Source organism: Xiphophorus maculatus, chromosome 20 (genome assembly GCF_002775205.1).
Source record: "Xiphophorus maculatus strain JP 163 A chromosome 20, X_maculatus-5.0-male, whole genome shotgun sequence".
NCBI lineage: Eukaryota > Metazoa > Chordata > Actinopteri > Cyprinodontiformes > Poeciliidae > Xiphophorus > Xiphophorus maculatus.
In genome coordinates this window covers 27,253,627-27,277,023 of record NC_036462.1, presented here as the reverse complement: position 1 = coordinate 27,277,023, position 23,397 = coordinate 27,253,627, and the positions used below count along the sequence as shown (strand labels likewise).

Sequence of the window (23,397 nt, the reverse complement as noted above, 5' to 3'; positions counted from 1 at the left end):
ACATACATACATACATACATACATACATACATACATACATACATACATACATACATACATACATACATACATACATACATACATACATACACATACATATATATATATATATGAGGCTATGTGGCATATACATGTATGTGTATATGTATACATACATCTATATATATATGCATATATATGTATATATATATATACATATATATATATATATATATATATATATATATGCATATGTATACACATATATACATGTATATATACATGGACAAACATATATACATGTTTGTCCATATATATGTAGATATCACTGTAAATATCACTTTTTTTCTGTTTGTATTGTATATTTCTTGTTTGCAATGTGAGAAACTGTGGTGACACTATATATATTAGATACATTTATTTCAAAACACTGTTGTCTCAAGTAAACAGGATGCCAGTTAATTAATTGGATTAATTGTGTCGTGATTTTATGATACATAGAAAGTATCTTTTTAGCTTTAATTACGAAACCATAGTTATCCATATTGATGAAGATTGTTATTAATTTCAAGAGTTTTCATTTACTTTTTTTTACTTCCGCTTAAAGTATCTAAAAAGAAGCTACATTTAAAAAGTCAGAATCTTTTTCCTGAGTCAGCGAAGTACTGCTGAGCCCAATGGAGGAGAAAAAGTTGTTCTACTACTGTACTAAGCATAGATTTGAGTTACTTCCTCCACTAAAAGGTTGACTCCATCCAACTCATTGCATTAACAGGGTGTGAAATATGTCTGCAATCACTCACTAAAACAAGCTTCTGTGGGAAATACACTACGTGATTTTCTTAAGAGTGTCTTGCCCCAGCTGCAAAAAGGTTCTACATTATTTTTTCAATAAATAATTGAAAACTTATGCAGCTGACAAAGCTTTTTTTTCCAAGGCAGAGCTAAGTACCCAAAGGTTCAAGATCTTAAAAACGCCCCTGGATGCAGATAAAAACACATATTATCATTTACTAATAAGGGATTGTAGATTATTATTAATGCTTTAAAACATGAATATAACAACATTTATTGTTGAGTATAAAAGTCAGCGCGGAGCGTTTAGTCTTAGCTACAAAGCTCAAGACTAAACAGTCATTTTTTTAAAAGGGTGGGGCGTCTTTATACGTCTCTGTACAACCGAAACCTCATTTCGCTGCAGCCATCTTGCCCGGTGCATCCAGCGTGAATAAACTCTGAAATTTGAACATTACGCTTGCAGCAAACCTGGGTATTTATCCACCAAAGGTCACAGGATTGAATTCTGAAAAGGATTATCTGTAGTTTAAGACAAAGTATGGTTTCTAGTATGAAAAAATTCGGTGAAAACATATCGTCCCGGTGAGATGCTATACCCTCTTCCACTTCTCCCAGAATGACAGCTGAAGCCATTGGTACCGCCTTTTAGCAGACGGAGCAGCCAATCACCGCTCAGAGAGCTCCCCGGTCTGTGGACTTTCGGCCGTTGTGCGCAGGCGCACGTCAGTTAGTAAGTACCTCACTTTTCACAAGCTCGCAGGAGTGCGAAGATGGCGGTTGGCCCCAGTCTGCTGGATGAACTCTTTTCACAGACGGGGGAGAATAAAGCGGTAGTTTGCCATCCTCCACGGTCTGTAGAGTCACAGCTGTCCTTGTTTATTAGTTTGAGTTGGCACGAGGCAGCCGTTAATTACATGGTTATAGTTCCGGGACGGGGGGGTAGCTCGAGCTAATGTCCAGCTGGGACTTGGTCAAGACGGTTGCTAAAGCAGGTACGCCGTAACTATTAATATTGTTTTCCGTACTTGTTCTCTGGGAACAAACGAGAAGCAAGCGCCGGAGTCTGCAGAGAAAAGCAACAGACGTACAGTAGTCTTCCCCCATCACATTCGAGCGTGTGTTACTCCCGGTTAAACTAGTTGAAGTGCAGAGGGGGGTCTCCGCTTAGCGAGTTCCCAAATGGTTCAGCCATGGACGCATCGACAGGGAGCACCGACACCAAAAGGGGACACGAGCCGGGAAACCCACTTGTTGTCGGTGACGGTATAAGTTTCCCCCCTAACCAACCGGGGAAAGTGGCCTCATACTCTGTGCAGACTTTTAATGGGAGCCAAACTATGAACTCTCACAATTCAGGAAGCGTTGCCCCTCTGGAGGGGGCGAAAGCGACAAGTGGCACTGGTAACAACAACAGCAGCAGCAGCAGCAGCACTACTGTGATATCAGCCGCGGCTGTCAGCACCGGAGCAGTGCTGTCAAAAGGGCTGACCGGCGTCTCGTTGCCCCCCTCGTCAAACAGTGTCATTCAGACGCCGCTAATGAATTCGGACGGTGTTTCTGCTGCGAGCCAAGCAGCAGGACCCACGGTGACGCTTGTCAGGCCGCCTATGCAAACAGCCGGGTCGGGCACAACTTTGAACGGCAGCAGTACCGCGAGTCCCGCCGCGGCTGCTAATGCGACGAGTCAGACGGGCACTGGCACGCAAAATCCGCCGGTAAACAACGGGCAGCCCGTCAGCGCAGGTTCGCACATCATTAAAGCAGAGCCGCCAACCATGATAATCCAGTCAGCACCACAGCCCGCTGCCGCCGCCCCCAGCTCCATCAGTGCTCCCAGACCTCTTGGCATGTCAGCCGCAGGTGCGCCCGGGATCACAACCCAGATGCTGGCTCCGAGGCTCCCACAGGCCTCTCCGGGACAGCCCAGTGTACACAACATCCAGATACCCCCGGGTAAGTGAGGTTGAGCTGTCTTTTAGCATTTTATAAGTTATTGCAAGTTTAAACAGAAAACTTATTATGTAAGTTTACCAAATTTATGAACTGCAACTATAACGCTTGTCTTTAAAATAAACACATGAAATAATAATAACACTATGATAATACTTTATTTGTATAAAGAAATGTTACAAAGTGCTTCACAAAATACAAAAAAAAAAAAAAAAAATCAGTGAAGCAGCCCGTCATAATTCACACAAAAATAAAGCATAAGATGCCTTTTTAAGTGTTTTGCTGTCGCTCTCACTCAGCTTTCTGATTCGCTTCAGGTATGGTGCTTGTGCGCAGCGAGAGTGGGCAGCTGTTGGTGATTCCTCAGCAGACTCTGGCCCAAATGCAAGCGCAGGCGCAGGGAGGCATGGCATCTCGGACCGCCACGCCAACAAATGTGTCTGTGGCACAGGTACCGTTAGTGAAGGAAACTGAAGAAACTGTAAAACCTTCTAGTTGTTAGTCTGTAATTGCTTCTTTTTGTTTTAGGCTCCTGGAACCACAATCATCAGCCGACAAGTTTCTCCGGGTGCCATCATCCGACCAGGCTGTCCGCCCCCAGTATCACTCGCTGCGACCACTGCTCTTCACAGAGCGCCTATCCTGCCGGTGTGTAGATGCTCTCTACGCACAGGACTCTGCAAACGTGTTCTCTTTTAATGATATGGCGCTTTAAAATTTGATTTATATTGTGTATTATAATCCCCAGGCTCCTCTGACTGTGTTTCATTAGATGTTTAAGACTTGGAGAAACTGGACTTAATGGGGTTATTGTGAAGGCAGTTGGTCGAATTTAATGTAAAGGTTATCAACGTAAATATGGATAAATACAATTTAGGCTTTCATTTGAAAATAAATGTAAAATCCATTATCGATTTCCTTCCGTTTAACGATAATGCAGTACTATGTGTTGTGAAAAATACATTATCGAAAATGACAAAAAAGGAAAATGTCAGGGAATGTGGATACTTTACTAATGTATTATGCACCGTTTAAGCAAACCTAAGCTCTTAATGTGTATTTACATAATTACAGAATAACATATTTATTATGCATTCTATCCAATAGAAATTATTGCTATGTACAATGCATGGCTCAAAACTGCTAATTTGCATTCTGCTTTTGCATTGATACAATTGCTGTGAATACATACATATTTATGTAATTATTGCATAATTGCATAAATATTACGTAATGCAACACAAGGCTGCGGTGGGGTTTTCCCCAGAAACAAAATTGCGAAGAAAAAACACGTCTGGTTTGCTCTGTGGAGCATTTTACCTGCTGTGCTGTAACAAAATATATTTCTAACCAACTAGGACTTCAAAGTTGTGATGTTGTCCTCTACAGGCTTTCATTCTGATAAATTTTTTAAGACACACGTTTGTTTGTTTTTGTCTCTTCCCAGAGCTCTGTAGGGGCCACAGTGCCAGGACTGGCCCCTAGAACGCTCACTCCAACACCTGGGACCACGGTTACCTCTGTAACTGTGAGCAAGGTAAGAAGTGCTCACTTCAAACACTTCTTTCAAAAGGGCTTATAGGGGTGGTAGTCCAGAGCTCCAATTTTCTTTTTTGGGGGGAGGGGCGGGGGGGGATAAGGAGTTGCACAAATTTTTATTTTTCATAAATGCATGTGTTTTACAACCATTTACTGTACGTAAGAGTCATACATCAAGTGAGTTGTGATAATAATTTGGGCTTTTCTTTATGAATATAAACAGCACTCAAGTATTAGCAAATGATGAAATAACAGCATTTTTTTGTTTGTTTTTTATTTTTTGGGCAACAACATGGAGCTACTGGTCAATGGACGTGTTAAATCCACCATCATCAGTTGGTATCATCAATTTATAAATACGACTGCCTATTAATGCACTGTAATTTTCATTAGCGAAAGAACTTTTCTTTTAGTGGATAGTGCACCAAAATGGTTTCCAGCCCAAAAGGCCCACATCCGTGTAAATCCAGTCATGCACACTGATTGTTTTGTCCTGTGACGTACACCGCTGTTATTTTGAGTCTTCAGGCTTGTTTAAAATGCGGATCGTCTCTGTTTGCCATAGGAGACAATGGAGAATGTAAAGAAATGCAAGAACTTCCTGTCTACACTGATCAAGCTGGCATCCAGCGGGAAACAGTCCACAGAGACTGCAGCAACTGTGAGGGAGCTGGTCAAAGACCTGCTGGTGAGTGTGCCTCATACAGTGACATTTACATTTGCAATTGTGAAAAATCCCCCGAGACACTAACAAAGTAAGAAAGTATATTCACGTAAATGTAAACCCTTCGATTTTTGCTGTTTTCCCAGGAAGACAAGCTGGAAGCTGAAGAGTTCACCAGCAGATTGTACAAAGAGCTTAATTCCTCACCCCAACCATACCTAGTGCCTTTCCTGAAGGTGAGAACGCCCATGTATTTCTGTCACGTTCAAACCTTTCAGCCAACAGCAGCACACTTTAAGGTTGTTACTATGCTACGGCTGCACCTTAAATAATTTGCCTACTTTTATTAATTTGGTAGAGAAGCCTTCCAGCCTTGAGGCAGCTCACCCCAGACTCGGCAGCTTTCATCCAGCAGAGTCAGCTTACTCAGCCGGCCTCAGTGGCCGTCTCCTCCACCTCAGCCATGTCCACCACGGTGGTCCTGGGCAGCCCCGGCCCCCGCCTCACGACTCCACCACCAGGCAACAGAGCCCAACTTCAGCAAACAGTCAGTCAAGGACAGACTACGTCACTGGTAACAATGCACAGCATTAATCTCAGTGTTTCATAGCGATTACAGCGTAAAACCTGAAGAAAGTCATTCCACACTATGATGATTGTTGATGAACCGTGTCGACTCAAATGTCTTGTTCAGTCATAGCCGTAAGAGTGTCGGCAAAAAAATGTCATATTCAATCTCCTCGCCTTTCGTGCCAAAATTTGTGCTTTTGAAAATACTCAGTTGGCATAAAAATCTTAGTTTATCATTATTAAAAGTGTAAAAATATAATATAGCTAATGATAAAAACAAAATAGTCACATTTTTCTAGAAAAAAAAAGAGCCCTAAGTCGTTTCAGAGCCAAAGCATTAAGTGTCTCATGTTTGTGTAAATGAAAAAAAAGCATGCAACTTCTCAAATCTTCAAGATTCTTGTATTGCAGTGCGGGCTTAAGCAAAGGGCCACATTGGCCCAACGGCCACACTTTGAACACTTTATTAACTCATTTATTAACTCATTATCTTCAAACACCTCCAGCTGTAACAAACTGTAAATGCATTTCTCCAGTGCAAAAGAGAAACAAATCTCTTTCTTCAATCTGAAGAAGCCAGCAGGATAATGAATAAACTTTGACCCCAGTTGACCTTTTTTTTTTTTTTTTAACTCCTATCAGTGGTTTTTGTCTCACAGGCTAAACGTCTCTGCTCCTATTTTTCCTGTCGGGATGACAAGCTTCTGGCAGAACTTCAGATTATTTCTTTGAGGACACTGAAAACATAACTCATATTTTTAAGATATTGAAACATTATCAGTTTGAATTCCTAAATAAAGGCTTTAGTGAGAATGGATGCTGAAACAAAAAAACCTACACTCGATTAAAATTATTTTATTAATATTTCCAAAAATGTTAGCTGATTTTATTCATGTATGAGCTCTAAAATGAGGGGTTTTCAACATGTAGGTCCTGACAGTCCAAATCGGCCTAATCTTAAATAAAAATGAATGCAAACTTCAAGTAGAGGAGCATCCTAATGAACCGGAGCAATGTAACTACAGCTTGCTACAGTTGATTATTTTACACTATAATAATCTGCACCAGTGTTAAATCTAGGATGCCGCCATCTAAATGTTTCCCCATTTTAGAAACATTGTTGAATGTGATATTTTCTATGTTCAACTTGGGTTTTGTGCTCGTCTTCACCGCTCGGCTTTAATGAAACCGTTTCTCCCTGAAGCCGTTCTTTCCATTGTCTCGAATCAAGCCGAGCTAAACAGGCCACACAAACACAAGAGGGTGTGGGGGGGTGGAGAACAGTTAGTTTTATTGAGAGTGGTCGGTGTACTGGGGGGGGGGGAGTGGACTACAAACATAACATATGGCAAATCTCTACTCATCACTCTATAAGCATCTGATGGGTCCAGAATTACAGTTGTGTATTTTTTAAAATGTTATTTGTTAAGTAGCTTTGAAAGGTAAAGGTATATAGCACATTTTCAGCAACAAGGTGATACAAAGTGCTTTACAGGAATTAAAAGGAAATACAAACAAAATAACAAACCAAAAGAAAGAGCAAGAGAAGAAAAGGTATCTAATGTTGATCTAAAGTATGTAAACTAGGTGCTCCTGTTCAGGGTTGTTAAGTATCATCTGGTCTAATTCCATTTCTAGGTTGGAAGAACAGGAGTCTAGAGAGTGGTCTAATAATGTTGATCCAAAGTATCTAAATTAGATAAACTATATACTCTTATTCAGGGTTGGTAGATAGGTATAAGTAAGTATCCTCTGGTTTTATTTCATTTTCTGGGTTGGAAGAATAGGAGTCTAAAGCGTAGTTACTGAGGTAGTTTTTCTGGATTCTAAGTTTGAAATGGGGAGGAAAAACACTACATGCTTTTGCCCTGTGCGTTGCATGGAATCAATAGCTGCCATTTGATCTGGTTATAATGTGTGAGTATTAAATCCCCCTCAGGTTCTCCAGCCTCAGCAGCAAAGAGCAATGCTGAGACCTCAGGTAACTCTACCAACCGCCCCCATGATGGCTCTGCGGAATCAAACCCCGGGTCGCATCATGGTGGGACAGCAGCAAGTGCAGCTTAAGGAGCTTCAGCCAGGTGAGGCGTCACCCTGACAACGCCATTGTTTTGTTTCTGTGTCCTTCTGCATCCACGTAGTTTATTCTGTCATTTCCCCTCCCCCCCTGCTACCCACATTGCAGCGGTTCAACTGAGACCCGAGGTGGCACTTGTTTCCAGGCAAGTCTCCGCCGTCGCCTTGACGCAGGCACAGAAGAACAAGCTGAAAGAAGCGGGTGGCACTTTCAAGTGAGACTCTTCATCTCTTCTTCTGCTGTTGGTACCGTGCCTTGCGAAAAGCACAGATGCCCTTTGAGCATTTTCCAAAAAGTGTCGAGTCACAACCCACAAATTATTATTTGGGATTCGGTCCTAAAAAGAAAAGGCACCGACAGTCATAAGATTTGACTTCTTCAGGCATTAGAAACTCTTCTTTTTTTTATTCATCACCCAAACTCTTTTATTAAATCAGTCTTACACAGAAGTTGGTAAGGTTTTCAAGCTGGAATACAAAGATGAACCCAGAGTGATAGAACACGACAGACCCAGCTGTTTCATGTAATAGGCCAACATGAATGACATGAAATGGGGCACATTTGTAAAGTCGAAGGAAAAATATACATGTTTCAGAATTATCTCTGTAAATGAAAATCTGAAATGTCTCTCACACATTTCTATTTAGCCTCCTTCAATACTTTTCACTCATTATTGCATTTGAAACTTTTAAATTATTGTCCAGAAACCAACAGCCGTAGGAAAAGCATGTATCAATCCTCTTTTTTTTGTATGTTTCATGTTTTTTTTTTGTTTGTTTTAAAGTAAAAATAAAATGATTGTTCGTTAAAATAACCCAAAATTTTCTAATGCAGGCCTTCATTAAACATTTTTAAATTGTCTGTTCATAAACAAGTTTTAGTCTATAACTGTTTTGTATTTAGCTTCATTCATCTTCCTATCAACTTTGACCGATTTGAAGAAAAACATTCCCACAGCATGATCCTGCCACCACCATGCTTAGTAAAGGGGGCTGACTTTTTGAATGCTAATCCGCATTTAATTGGCCTTCAAGGTCAAAATGATATACTACCTTATCACATTAAATCTAAATAAAATACACTACAAAGTTTCCAATCGGCATACATAACTCTGCACTCGCCGTCATAAACAGTTCTGTCTTAATATAATTTTGTGAAGAGAGATGAATGTAGAATTATTGCAGAAAAAGCAAATAAGTCTTGCCGAACAACAACGTTGACTGTCAGATACTGTAACCACAACACGTCTGCTTCTGCATCAGCAGAGATGACGATGACATCAACGACGTGGCCTCCATGGCGGGAGTGAACCTATCAGAGGAGAGCGCTAACATCCTGGCAACTAACTCCGGACTCGTCGGCGCGGTGACGCATTCCTGCAAGGACGAGGCCTTCCTCTCCTACGCCTTGCTGCAGAGGAGAATGCTGCAGATCGGTGAGGCTCTAGTCCTTCCTGATCGTACGAGATCCTCCGATCGGTCAGTCTCTCACCGCACCGTTTGTTTCGTCCTCCAGGTATGAAGTATGGCGTTACGGAGCTCGGCACCGAAGTGGTGAATTACGTCTCTCACGCCACCCAGCAGCGACTTCTGAACTTACTTGAAAAAGTCTCCCATGTAGCCCAGCAGAAAAACATCAACTTCAAGGTTTGTTGATGAATTACACCAAGTCAAGCTTATTAGCAGAGCGCATTTCATCACCAAGGCAGCTCAAAGTGTCTTATATCAGTGGTCCCCAACCCCCCAATACCGGTCCGTGGACCAATTGGTACCGGGGCGCGCAAGAAATAATTAAATATTTCCGTTGTATGTATTATTTGAGTCTGGAGGAGCTTCTATTTTAAAAATCCTTTAACCAGATTCTCTCAGTTACATCTTGCGTGCCAACATTGAGCCACAAGCAGCAAAATGAGTAAGAAACAGATCAGATTCTTTGGAAAGTTTCTTTGCGAGCGGAAAAGGCCCAGAGAAGAGACAGGAGAATGGATTTATCCCGGCAGGTGATTCCCACAGTCCAAGCCCGCTCTGCATGATATGGTGACCGGCTCGTTAATGAGGGAACGAACCCTTCAAACTGCTTCGCTACTTAGATACCAAGCACGCTGTGCATAAGCAACACTTCGGGTGTCATTGTCTCTCATCACTCCCAGATGGGATCGTCTCGTTGCAGAGAAACGAGCTCAGGGCTCCCATCGTTATCGTGAGTTAAAATTTTCACAAAAGTAAAATGTTTGTTTTTGTGGCGCATCTGTATCTTATTTTGAAGGGATATGTAAACGTTACCATAGTGACCAGAATCAGAGAGCATTAGGGCAGCGGTCAAGACTAGAGGAGAGGAGAGGAGCTTGTGAGTTTTAGGTCTGGTTCACATGGCAAGATTTAAGGATTATCGGCCGATTTTCCAAACCTCTGTGACCACAGAGACCTGATAAAGGTACAACAGGTTCGATCGGTTCGTGTGTCCAGCCACACGGCAGGAGCAACACACCACACACGAACCGATTAAACTCACGAACACTCAGTAAAACCCCCCAACATACCATACGTGAATTTAGAATAATCAAACACGGATGACGATGTAGATCAGTAGTGATAGTTTGTGGCTGATTTTAAGTGATAAAAGACGTAACAAAAAGAAAAGGAGTTTGATAAAAGACGGCGGGAGCAGCCATAGTGTTTGCTGCACTATGATTTGGAGGTGAGCTATGTTTTTTGTAGTTAATATTTTTAACTGAATAAACATATAATAAACATATAAAAATTACCTCTATATATAGTAATAAACATTTCCACATATCACCTCCCGATGTCCACCGGACTCTCAGTTGCTCCATGTCAACTGTCTGGGATTCCCCTCCGTTTTTACGTCACGGTGCTTTCTGATTGGCTACCTGTCACAATCAACAGGCTGCGTTCTCGCTCCCAGTCAGGGAAAACCTCACAGGCTGCGATAATCGGGCCAAGACAATGTTGAATATGCCCGATTTTAGATTGGGCATATTCAACACATCACCATGTAACACACCACACACTGCAGGACGTTGTAAGAATGTCGTAAAGGGAAAATCGGGGCAAAAAAAAAAAGAAAAAGGCTTTAGCTGGAACGCCAACATGCAGAAGTATTATCTGACCCCCCACCCCCTTCCTTGGGCTGCAGCAAAATTGCCAAGTCTTGACCGGTCCACGGTACTAAAAAGGTTGAGGGCCACTGTCTTATATCATAATATAGAACCAGTTATGAAACATAACCATTACATTTTGTCAGATGCCATCATCAAAATCACCATTACACATAAAAAAATGTTGATCAGTGTTCCATTTAACATTAATCAAAAGTAACTTTAAACAGGTGGTTGTTTGGCCTTGATTTAAAGGAACTCAGTTTGTTCAACATTAGTGGGGCATAGAAGCTTAATGCTGCATCTCCACCAGATTTCTTAAAGGGACAGCTGCTTTGAGCTTCCCCTTTAAGACAGCTCTTCAAAAACATACTGGGAGTGTTGCCTTCATTCTTTCATGCATGTTAGAGAAATCCTTTAATCTCCCATGGCTACCATTTAGTTGTACAAAGCGCCTGGATGGACCTAGCCGTCCCTCCTCAGAGACGCTGGTTCCGAGCTGCCGCTTCACAGATCAGCCCTCCCCTGTGACTTTCTCACTCAGCTCCTTCAGACTAGCCAGCAGCAATTAGCAAACACCTGTTGGAACTGCTGAGCTCATTACATAAGCTCCTTCTCAGTGCAACGCTGATTAAAAGGTTGTTAAAGGGTTAACAGAGGAGCCATGTTGTGATGACTTCCTGAAGGAGGCGTTTCAGAAAGAGCAGAATCTCCTTAAAGAGAAGGAGGCCCAAATTCAAGGTGTTAAATTATGTCTTTTTTTTTTTTTTACATGACTGAAGGCAGCACAGTTACTTGATTGTGCCATAAATGGAAAAAAACAAACATAATACGGCTTCAAAATGATTACCAGTAGGTTCAACGTTGACTTCTTCTGATGTAGCATTGTATCGACGCCGTCTTTTAGCAGGAGGATGACAGCTATGAGCAGAGCAGTGACGTTCGGACTCAGCTGAAGTTCTTTGAGCAGCTCGACCAGCTGGAGAAGCAGCGGAAGGAAGAGCAGGAGAGGGAGATCCTGCTGAAGGCAGCTAAGGTACGCCATCATGAATCTAAATAACGAAACCTGTCGCTTTTCTTCATTAACACACGTTAATGCCTTTTGTTGCCTATTACAGTTGTGTGGTCACCATAAACAGCTGTCTTAAATGTTTTGCCTACATCCGACATTTTAGTCACTCAACAGCTTTTCAGTTGACTCGAGAGCGCCGAGCGGTTTGACCCCAGGGTCAGCTGGGATTGATTTATGACTCGCCAGCAGGGAGCCCGCTGTCAGCAAGCGTCCTAATTGGTATTTGGGTTGAATTTCTAACATCAGATTTAACCACATGACATTAAATAGGTAATGATCCATAGATTTTAGATTGTTGAAGCCAGAATGTGTAAAAGCTCGCTGACGCTATAAGAGTAAGCTTGAAGAAAACAAACCCTCTCTGTGTTTCAAAGTTTACATTTGAAGACTTCTGGTTGTTGCTGTTTTGTTAAGAACGACTTCAACTGTCCAGGGTTTCTGTGGGGACTTAAAGTCTGAAACTGAGTCAGAGCCCTGAGTTTTAGGACTTTACGTTCGAAGTCGTAAATTCCTGCTCTTGATACTGGCTCATTGTAGTTTGTTGGTGAATTTAAATCCCAACATGCTACTTTTGTTAACCAATAGGAGCTCCTTTGTCATGAGGAATCTGTGCATTTAATAAGGTTTAGCTTGGTCACAGGGTTTTAAATTGTTGGTTATATTCATGGTCAGTAACCGCTTTGAAGCTTAATGTACATGAACATATCCCAATGTATTATTGAAACATTAATTTATTTAGGTAAAAAGTGAAACCTGTACTATATCTTTTCGTTATTCAAACAGTGATGTGTTTGAAGTGGGTTTTTTTTCTATTAATTTTGATGATTGTTGCTTGCAGCTAATGAAAATCCAGTTTCACAGAAAATTAAAAAGGACCAAATAAAAAGAATTTCTAATAGAGATTCATAGGGATGCAACTAACAATTATTTTAGTAATCGATTATTCTGACGATTAATCTGATTTAAAAAATTTTTAAATGGGCTCATTCTACAGATTTTTCATTTTACACTAGAAATACATTAAAGGACGAAAATAAACAAATAGTTCAGTTTTTCAATAAGAAAATAAACATTTTATTGCCTAAAATGAAAATGAAGTTTACTAGATGATTCCTTTAGTAAATTTGAACCGGATGATGCTAAAGCTTTACCACTTGAGGTATAACTATTAATCGATTACTAAATTAGTTGACGATTATTGATTAATTGGTTCAGCCCTACAGGTACATCCATATACTGCAGTCTAAAGTTCAGCTCATAGTTATCTGTACACCTGGCCTATTTTGTTTTTAAATGACTGTCATAATACTCAGAGTTGTTTCTGATAGAAATCAAGGCAGCCATCTCTCAAAAGGGAATTTGACAATGTAAGAAGGCGTATCAATCTAAATATATATAAATTTCGCGTTTTTTTGTTGTTGTTTTTTTACATTTTGATAATACAAAAACCATTTCAAATACCATGACAAGTCTTGTCTGTAATCAGGACAATCTTTCTGATAATCCCTAATTTGTTGGTATTTACAGTATTAATTTGTGGCGATACGCTCTAACTTTTTTATTGTTGTTGTTGAAAGGCCTCTTTGCCATAACCCTAATCTCCACAAATTCTCAATCATGCTTAAGTCGATCAAAGTGACTTCAGAAATGAAACCTGTTATTGCCATCATTTAGCACATACTGTATGTCTGCTTGTTTGTCGTGTTACATTTCTGTCTTTACCATAAACAGTCGACTTAACACATGTTCTGCCTACAACTGTGACTCCGCTGAGGTTAGATTTAACAAGTGGTTTTAAGTGGTGCAGCACGTCAAACGCTTGATTATTTAATAAGAGCTTTTAATTGACACCACTTGCCTTTTAATTATCTTGTGCAAAAATAAGTGGGGTTTTTTTGCCTCTTTTTTCTTTTTTTCAGTCCCGTGCGCGGCAAGAGGACCCGGAGCAGCTGCGTCTGAAACAGAAGGCGAAAGAGGTACGAGTTGAGGCGGAGCACGGTCTGCAGGTCTCTCTGTCACGTTTACGGCTGATTCAGTTTAAGGTGAGTGTGTGTGTGTGTGTGTTGTCCAGATGCAGCAGCAGGAGCTGGCTCAGATGAGACAGAGGGAGGCCAACCTGACTGCTTTGGCAGCCATTGGCCCCAGGAAGAAGAAGAAGAACCTGGACTCTCCATCCTCATCTGCTTCAGCTGAGGTAACAATGAAGACGATAATTAATGTTTGCACGATTTATGCCTGTGCACCTGCAGCATCCATGGCCGGATGCATTAGGTTTCTGGGTCATCTCTCTGTCTGTCTGTTTTTTTTTTTTTCCAACCTGTCCTGTTTTTATTACCGCAACATCAGGGAAAAACGCAAAAGGATTAGTTGGAAAATATTCTGTAATTGCATGTTTTGGTTGTTATTTGACAGCACAACTCAGCCATAGTTTATCTTTTCACACAGTGCCTCGCAACAAATATTTAGAGCATCTAAACCTTTTCTCATAGTCAAAAACTTTTATGCATTTAAAAATATCTAGTAAACAAAAAGTGTCACATAATTGATATTGATATTTACAAAAACGATTCATGGCTTTCATTTGCAAGTCTTTTGAGGTATGTTTCTTCTGGTCTATAAAATCTGGAGACTTTTAGAGGCTGCTTTTTGTATGCGTTTTTTAAAAAACAGACGTCTTTTTGCCCGTAATTCAAAAGGAAAAGATTTATGGATTGGACAAATGCAGCTCCTCCAGAGTTATATTGGCCCATCTGACTTCTTCTCTGATTAATATTTCCCTTGCCCAGACTTGTCAGTTTAGGTGGACAATCAAGTTTTGATACATTTGTGAACTTAAAAAATCATTTCGCCTACCATTTACAATTGTGTCCAATTTTGTGTTGGCCTATCATAATTCTGTCACGATAGCAAATTTTGCTGGACCATAAATTATGCCAGAAAGTATCACGATAAACAATAACATTGTCATTTTGAGAACATTTTCAACTAATATAATAATAATAATACTGACATACTAATGCAAGAACACCATCTCAAAAATCAAGAACATTTAACACTGGAACTGGAAAACATTTTAAATATCCAAGATAACCAAACAAAACAACTGAGACAACAATAATGAGAATAGATTATGAAGCATCTGGAACCATTCGAAAAAATATGAATCATTCCTCTTGGACAGGGAAAACAAAAGAGTCAAGTAGAATTTTTATATGGGAAAAAAGTGCAAACTAACTACTTCATAGTGGATGTCAAATGTTTCCAGTGTTTTTCAAAATGGCGGCTTTTCAACAAAATTAAAAGGGAAGTGTCTTTTTAAAGATTATTGTCCAAGCTGAAATGATCAAGCTCATTTTTAATTTAGCGTGCGATGAATTGATTTATTGTTTGTCGTGACAAGATCACCCCATCACAAACTAAAATAAAAAAAAAAAAGTCACACTGACGTCTGAGGTTGTAATGTGATTAAAACGTTAAAAGAAGAGATACGAATACTTTAGCAAGGCACTGGTATCAACAGATCCTTTCTGGGAGTCACTGAGTGTATTTATAGCTCCAGTTTGAAACATTCTTTTTGTTAATGGTTACAAATGTTAGCGGTGAGAGTCGAGCCTGCTTCCCGGTGGCTGTGTTGGGGATAGACAGCTGAATTTGTCAGCAGCTGTCACCGGCAGTTCTCACCAACTGCTCTGCGTCTCGAGCAGAGAAGCGTGCAGAGTGTCGCCTCTCATTAGGTCAAGCAGAGTTCTGTTCTCACTGCAGCCGTCAGCTGATTCCTGTAAACACACGTCGCATCATAACAAGTTCGATTAAAGTACGTCTAATGAAATGACACATTCATTTTAGACTTTCATCCTTTATTCTCCCTGTTCTTGTGAAGAAAAACTTTTTTTCAATCTTTTTTTGGAGGAAACTGTTCATTGGCCTTTGAGAATTTGCCCTTCCTGCTGCTTTTAGTGCAGTTTAAAGTTACAGCTAACGCTTTATGGCATACTTGGAAAGGTGTCACTTTTTTTAAAACCGCAAAATATTCACATTGACTTTTCACCTCGCACTAAAAGGCGTTTAAACGTACCTTTTTTTTAAATTACCTTCTATCTCCTTTAAATGATTTTACTTCTGCTTTGCCAACATAATCATTCGTTTTGATTGAGCTAACGGTCTTTATGAGCTCCCTCACTCATCGCTGATCAGTGTAATCTGCTTGGCTTTGGACCGCGGGTGGAATCTGGAAGAGAAGTGTGCTCAGAAGAACATGCAGGCTCTAACCCAGGGAAAGCTCCGGCCATATGGTGCTTTCTGTCCAAACACTCAGTTTGCTCTCTGATGCTCAGTTGTACGAGTAAAAGCTGGAAAAAGCAGAGTATCAGGAAAAAAGTTCAACGTTTTTTGACACTCATTTTAGAAAGTGGGACTCATGTATTATATGGATCTGTTACACATAGAGTAAAACATTTTATGCCTTTTTTTCATGTAATTATGATGATTATGGGTAAATGATGATGAGAATCTAAAAAGCAATAGCTGTGTTTCCATTACAAATGTGCGCAAAACTTTGTCAATATTCTCCTAATGTAACAAAAAACTCTGTTGTCTTCTCAGTCTTTTCCGTCAGTAGTAACAACCTGTTGTCTGCGTGACTCGTGTGATGCCAAAGAAGTGTTTGCAGGACTGGAGTTTGACACCTGTGCATTAGATAATTCCAAAGTCTTGGAAAAGTATTCATACTGTTTGAACTTTTCCACATTTTGTCACTTTACAATCCTATGAGACCTAAATACAGGTTTCTTGGTCGATATAAAAATTCCTAAATGAAGAATTAACACCAAAATTGTGCATCAGTCCAAACCAAACAACATCCACAGTAAAATCTTTTGGTGGCAGCATCATTTTCGGGGGATAAAATAAGCTGTTATACAAACCAGGGTGTCTACTCATCCTTAAAAAGTCTTAAATTGATGTATCTAAAATGAAGGCCTTAAAATCTCTTAGAAAAACGTAATATGGTCTTTAATATACTAGTCACATGTCTTAAATTGTGTCTTAGCAGCAGGATTAAATCTCAGGCAAAAGTTTGAGTTAGGCTCAGACATCTTCTTTGCTTCACTGTTGAGGCTACTGGTAACTCACAGCTAATGTACACTTGCTAGCTAGCTAGCTTTTTGCATCCGTTATGGGTAAGTGGGAAATTTACCACCAAATGGACGATGTTCGTACATTTCTGTTGAGATACAGGCCTTGCGGTACAGTCTTAAAAAGTCTTAAATTTGAGTCGGTAAAAACCTGCAGAAACCCTACAAGTTGTACACCAACTGCTTTACATTGCATCAAAGTGTCATATTTTAAATGTTATCCAATGAAAAGACATAAGGTATGTACAAAAATGTAGTGGGTGTACTCACTTTTGTAGCACACTTTTTCCATTCACTGCACAGTTATGCACTAGTACGTTTGTAGTTGTCACTACACTAGTGTCACTAGTACGTCACTAAACGCGGAGATGTTGTCATGCGCCGTCAGGATCAACTCACCGTTTCCTTCTTCCTTAACTTTTCCACATCTTTCAGGGATCCGGAACAGGCTCGTCTCTACCCGGCACCGCTGGTTCCTCCGGCTCCAGACTCACTCGGCAGCGCATCACGCGTGTCAATCTCAGGGACCTGCTCTTCTGCCTGGAGAACGAGAGATTTACCAGTCACTCTCATTTCCTCTACAAGGGCTTTCTCAAATAGCCTTGATGTTAGAGAGAGAGAGAGAGAGTAGGACTAGAGGGGAAAGAGGGAGCGACGTGAGTGGAGAGACCAAAACGCTCCCACTTGGAAATGACTCCTTTGGGTAAAAAGGAGAGGAGATGATCTATTTGGTGAATTTAAAGGTTCTTTAGGTTCACCTGCTATCATAAAATACAATCGTAGCCATACTGGAAGGCCTCTCTACCTCTCTCCTCAAGCGATGCCTCTTTTCCTTCAGAGCAGTCGTTCACTAATACCCCTTTATCTGCCCTGTTAAAACCTCCTTTTCTTTCAAGATGGTGCAAAAGTAAAACGTGTTTTATGAAGGTTTTATTTTGTGTGAACAAAAGACATAATGTACAACTGTGCACTGTATCATAGTTTGGTTTATTTTCTGAATATTCGTATGCAAGCTAGGCTTTAAAGCTATGAAAATCACTTGTGTTAGACAACCGGTTTGTTTATGTTTTTCCTTTTTTTCTTGAATGATGATCTCGTTCTAGTTTTTGTTGATTTTTAGTTTGAACTCCAAACTGTGTAACCTGCTGAGTTGCCTTCCTAACTTTGAATAAGCCATACAACCAATTCTCACACAATTAACCCTGCTGTAAGCTCACTCTGTTCATCTCCATTACCTTGCGGCATATTTAAAATTTACATCGTATTTATTTACTAAAAATCAAAGTTTAAATTAATGTTTAGCTATTTATTTATTATGTGACGCTTCAAGTGTGTCCTATTGCTTAAAGCTGAAAAAATAAAATAAAAAGTACACCCACAACAGGATATGTTTGAAGTGACATTTGAAATTTCAGATGCTTAGAGTTGGGTGTTCTTTATGTTAATCTATCCTTTCGATTTAAACTTACAATTTCTAATACTAATAGTTTTTCAGGCTTCTAACCTTTGTTGCTATACCAAACTTCTTCTTCTTCTTCTCCTCCTGCAGTCTATTTCTGTTGCCTCCCAACACACATTTTTACTCCTGTTGCAAGCTGACAGCGGTAATGTCACATTACTGCTTTGGTGTGCTACTGGACAGCCCTGTAGGTCTTTAGCGTGTTTGTCTTAAGAAACTAGAGTTTCTTCTTGTATATTTGTAAATGTTTCATCTAAAGTTTTACATACGGTTTTGTATAGAATTTAAAATTTCCGCCTACTGCATCAAGAAAATCTAAATTTCTCTATTGAAAAGTTTGAATAAAGGATGATTTTACATATTCCATGTATTGATGATTTTTGCTTTGCTTTTCATGAGGGGGCAGCATCTAAATATGTGCTGCATGTCTACACGGACTTATGCATACTATGGTGTATTTAATTGCATGAGAATCAGCATTAGCAAGCTACCGGACGGAGATAGTAGCTTTTCATGGGTTTACATGTTGGTTTGTGAATTCTTATGCCATTCTACTCGCAGCATTGCAGTTGTTAAGAGCACACTTGTAAGACAATACACTATTTATCTGTTTATTTCAGTTTTACGAGGTTTCTATAGAATAATGCAAAGGAAGTAAATCCATATCCATCTGTCTAGCAAGAAAGTGATGCAGTCAACTCCACGTCTTGTGAGGACAGAACACACCCATTTGACAAATTCCCATCAGACAGGTCTTTAAATTTTTTTTTTGCCAAGTAAATAATCAGTTTTCTTTTCTCAACAAAAAAACAGTTGCAGTACACAGCTCCAGATACACATACCAATCCATAAATGGAAATGCATTTGTGCTTTAAGTAAGGCAGGGCTCCAAAGGCTCTTCTTGTGTCAAAGAAGTACGTCATAAAATTACTTTTCTGCTTTAAACACAATTTGAAAGTGCACACGTAAAAAATTTTTGATGCACTTTTTTTTGGGGGGGTCTGTATGCTTTTCTGAACGACGTTTTGTATGGTCTTGCTGTTAATATGCAACTTTTCTTCTTCCCACTATCCAAATCCATTTACACCAGCTGTGAAGTTGGAATTCACTTAGGGCTCGTTGAGCTGTGATTTTTGTCTCCTCCAGGTCTGTGACTCTGCTGTGATGCACCAGGGTGAGCTAAGCAGAGCCCAAAGTTCACTCTTGCCTTCAGGAATGCCATGAAATGTTCTTCCCACAAACAGTCCTAAAATATTCATCTCACCTACATTTTCGTCAGCTGCGGGTCTGCTCGGCAAAAACAAGAGAAAGGACAACTCCTGCAGTGATTTATGACTAAAAGCAGAGAATCGCTCAGCCTAATCGATAGATATGGCATGACATATGAACTTCAAGCCTCCTGCTGTTTTATTGGACGCCTCAGCTGTCTTACTCTGGCTGTGCGCGCCTCCCTCTTCATCATCAATCTTGAACCTGATGTCTCTTTCTGCGCCCCTCTTCGCCAGAGAAGCATGACTCATCTGAATTAAAGATGGACTCTGGACTCGCCATCGCTCACCGCCTTCAGACGGCTCTGCCACATGTGGAGATTCTCTAAATGATTCTCTTGCTAACAAGTATGTGGACCAACAACTCTTGAAATAGTATGGGTTTGCAATTTTACGAGACAATCCTGGGTGTGTTTTTTTTTTTTTTTTGGTGGATCAGTAGATGTTACAAGCAGTGCTGCCCTCCAAAGCTTGCTTAAAACAAATAGGCTTTTACTGACATCTTTGCTTGGACGTAACCTTGCAAAGTGTTGTATAACCGTGAAATCAGTACTAATACGTGTAAATTTTCTATACAGTTCATTACAAACAAGCTGAGCGAAAACTATTTAAAGCCTTTAAAGGGATAGTTTGACTTCTTTTTAAAGTTTTTTTTTGTAAAGTCGTGATTAGATGAAGACAGTATACCTGCAGTAGACAGCAGTGTTAACGTCTTTAGTTTAAAAAATAAAGAAAAAACCCGAATGACCTTGAGGAAGGCCACAAGTTGAAACGTCTTGCATATGAAGTTGTTTATTAGTACTTCAAGTCTTTCCCTCACCAGATCTTTGACCCTCTCCGTGTACCGTGGGGTCACTGTGAGGTTATGCCAAAAACCATTTGGATTTCTCGGTCAGGAAAACAGAAATAAACTAATAATCTTGGGCTAATTAAGACTATTGTGCATCCAGTCTTGGCTAAATCAATTCTGAAGGCAGCTGCTGATCTGATTAATGGTAGGCCGGCGCTGGCAAATGAGAACAGACTATTTTTGGGTTAGCATTGAAGAGGCTAACAGCTGGTAGGCCTAAACTGGTCACTGGCTGGATTGGACTTTTTTTTTTTTCTTTTTAAGAAAACTTTATCAAGAAAAATGGTTGACATACAATATCTGTAATATCTTATAAAAGTTTAAAATTAGAGTTTTACAAAGTGTTGGAAATTCAACCTGTCCTAGGTTCTGGACTGACAAGCAAACAGCATTTGTCCAATGGTAGAATTTCTCTCTTCTCTGGAAAACAAGCTTAGATAAAACGTAAATTTACTGCAGGGTGACAAACCATCCATTTATAGATTTCCTGTGGTTTCCAGTTCTAAAGGCATTTTGTTCACTCTCTTAACTCTTGAGCAAACTGTTGACTGTGGACTTTAGGAAACACAGTGGACTAACACCAGGACATGATGGCACTCCAGATAATAACTGACTGGAGAATCGTCACATTGGACTTCAAGCAACATGACTTCTGCACTTTTCCAAAGAAAATTCAAACTTTACTTTCATCTGCAAACTTTGGACCACTGAACAGGTTTCAAAGCTCTCCTTCTCCTTAGGCCAGGAAAGCTGAATCTCATGGTGCCACTGGTTTAGGAGTGGCTTCACATAAGGTCACTTTTTTGCCAAAGGGGATTTTGGCAAAAAAAAAAAAAAAATCTCTCTTTCTAATTATACATCATTTTGTTGGTTGTTGTGTAAAATCCCAATGAAATACATTGACGTTTGGGTTTGTCACATGACAAAATATAAAAAATAAAAAAAAAGTATATTAAAACAGAACATTTTTGCATTAATTTTATTCAGAAAAACCTTTCTTAAAGAGTATTTATTAAAGTTGGCTAAACAGGCACTTTCTCTGTAATGACATTTTTTTCATTGTTTTTCTTTGTAATCCTAGAAAATATTCTTGACTCATCTCAGTTGGCCGTACTGCTGTCCTTCCTTGAAGCAGGTGCTCTTTTTTTTCTGACCCTGGACAGGTGGCTGGACGGCCGTCAGCGTTCACATGCGATCTAAGAGCAACCGGCGCCTCAGAGTCACAAGAAAAGTTCTGCTCGTAAAAAAAAACAAACATTTGTGAAATCTCGCCGCTCGCTGAATTCAGTAATTAATTCAAATGCTTGCGACTACTTGAGGATCGATTGTGGCTCCGTGTGTTCTTCCCACATCACTGGCCTACTACACGTTTCCTTCTTCCTGGCAGGTCATGGAGGTCACCCCAACTCCCACTGCAGTGTAGATACTCTCACAAACACTTTCAGTCTGCAGCCCACATTCTCAGTGTTGCTTCAATTTAAGGTTTTTTATTTTATTTTATTTGGGATGGGTGTAAACTTTCAGCAGTTGGAATTTTACACCTTAACATTCTGGAAAAACTTCAAAAATACCTTCAGTTCTAGTTTTATGAGTGGACTTTTACTTACAAGGACCTGATGTTGGGGAAATGGTACAGACAATGATAACTGTAATAAGGATATGGCTGCCAGCCAGCTACCGCGCTTGGCTCAGAATTCCTCCAACGGGACCATGCAACACCTGATTCCTTGCGAGTGTGCATATTTTTAGATGAACGCGAGGAGAAATAACTCAGTTCAACGGTATTAGATTTGTGCAAATTAGCAAATGATACTGAAAAGATATAAATGAGCTTTGGGGCGCAGGAGCTGCATAATGCTGTGAGCGTAGCTTGCACTGAACCGCTGCAAACACAAGGCTATTGGTGCTCTGCTGGGATTTCACAGCACACAACGCTGGAAACAAAGACACATTTGATTTATAAATGGTACAGCGGCTCCATGGTGGCACAGTTGTGAGCACGGTTGCTTTGCAGCAAGAAGTTGTGTTTTTTTTGTTTTTTTTTTTAGTTAAAAGTAGAGTTTGCATGTTTTTCCTGTGCAGGCGTGGGTTTTCTCCAGGTACTCCGGCTTGTTGTCACAGACCGTAAACATGCATGTTGTGCTAACTGCTAGTAATATCCTTTACTGTATATGTGTTGCAGTTGTGCGTTTTGAGATTCTGTGCTGAACTGCGACGGACCGGTGAGCTGCCTACGGAGTGCCCTGCCTGTACGCAGTGATTTCTTGATTCCTGCAAACCTCAAAAGATTAAAGATGGATGGATGGAAACACTTCCTTGCAAAAGTTCAAGCCCTTCTTGAACTTTTCCAGTTGTGTGACGTTGCAACCAAAATCTAAAATGGTTTTCGATGTGGTTTTATGTGACGGACCAAACGCAAAGGGTGACACAGTTACAAAACGGAAGACAAAGGATACGCAATTTTCAAGAATTTGTTCAAATGAAATCATTTTAGAACCATCTGTGACTGCAGTTAACGTTGAATATCTTTTGGGCCTCCTTGCTCATCTGGAGGCAGAAATAATGGCCCATTTTTCTTTGCAAATTTGCTTAAGCCTTGTCTGATTGGTTGGAGGGTGTCACCGCTTCTCAAGTCTTGCCTCAAATTCTCAGTTGACTTTAGGTTTGGAGTTTGACTAAGCCATTCTAAAACACAAATATACTATGACCTACACCACTGGATTGTATCTCTGGCAGTGTGAACAGACTTGCTGTCCTGCTGGAGGATGAACCCCCCTCCGCCTTGCTCTCTTTCTCAGCCTCTATCAGATTTACTCCCAGCATCGCCTTCGCTTTAGCTCCGTCCATCTTCCCTGTCGCCATGTTTCAAAGTGGGGATGGTGTGTTCACAGAGATTTGCAGTGTTGGTTACAGGCAACACA

The 23,397-nt window shown here is 40.2% G+C and overlaps 1 protein-coding gene across 4 annotated transcripts; it reads left to right on the top strand.

Annotated features, from left to right (window-relative positions):
* The first annotated feature begins 942 nt into the window (after positions 1 to 942).
* On the top strand, positions 943 to 18,327 carry LOC102233582 (transcription initiation factor TFIID subunit 4-like). 4 transcript variants are annotated; one of them, XM_023325224.1, is made up of 15 exons: positions 943 to 2,730; positions 3,045 to 3,178; positions 3,256 to 3,375; positions 4,175 to 4,264; positions 4,832 to 4,954; positions 5,077 to 5,166; positions 5,289 to 5,504; positions 7,440 to 7,581; positions 7,686 to 7,791; positions 8,840 to 9,012; positions 9,093 to 9,223; positions 11,606 to 11,731; positions 13,687 to 13,743; positions 13,839 to 13,961; positions 17,335 to 18,327. In XM_023325224.1, the coding sequence occupies exons 1-15, from the start codon at positions 1,968 to 1,970 to the stop codon at positions 17,497 to 17,499; spliced, it is 2,559 nt and encodes an 852-aa protein (XP_023180992.1). In that variant the 5' UTR covers positions 943 to 1,967; the 3' UTR covers positions 17,500 to 18,327. The 4 variants fall into 4 exon arrangements, with proteins under 4 accessions (XP_023180992.1, XP_023180993.1, XP_014324852.1 ...); XM_023325225.1 differs by having other exon boundaries at positions 945 to 2,730; positions 8,843 to 9,012; XM_014469366.2 differs by having other exon boundaries at positions 945 to 2,730; positions 11,603 to 11,731.
* The last annotated feature ends 5,070 nt before the right edge of the window (positions 18,328 to 23,397 follow it).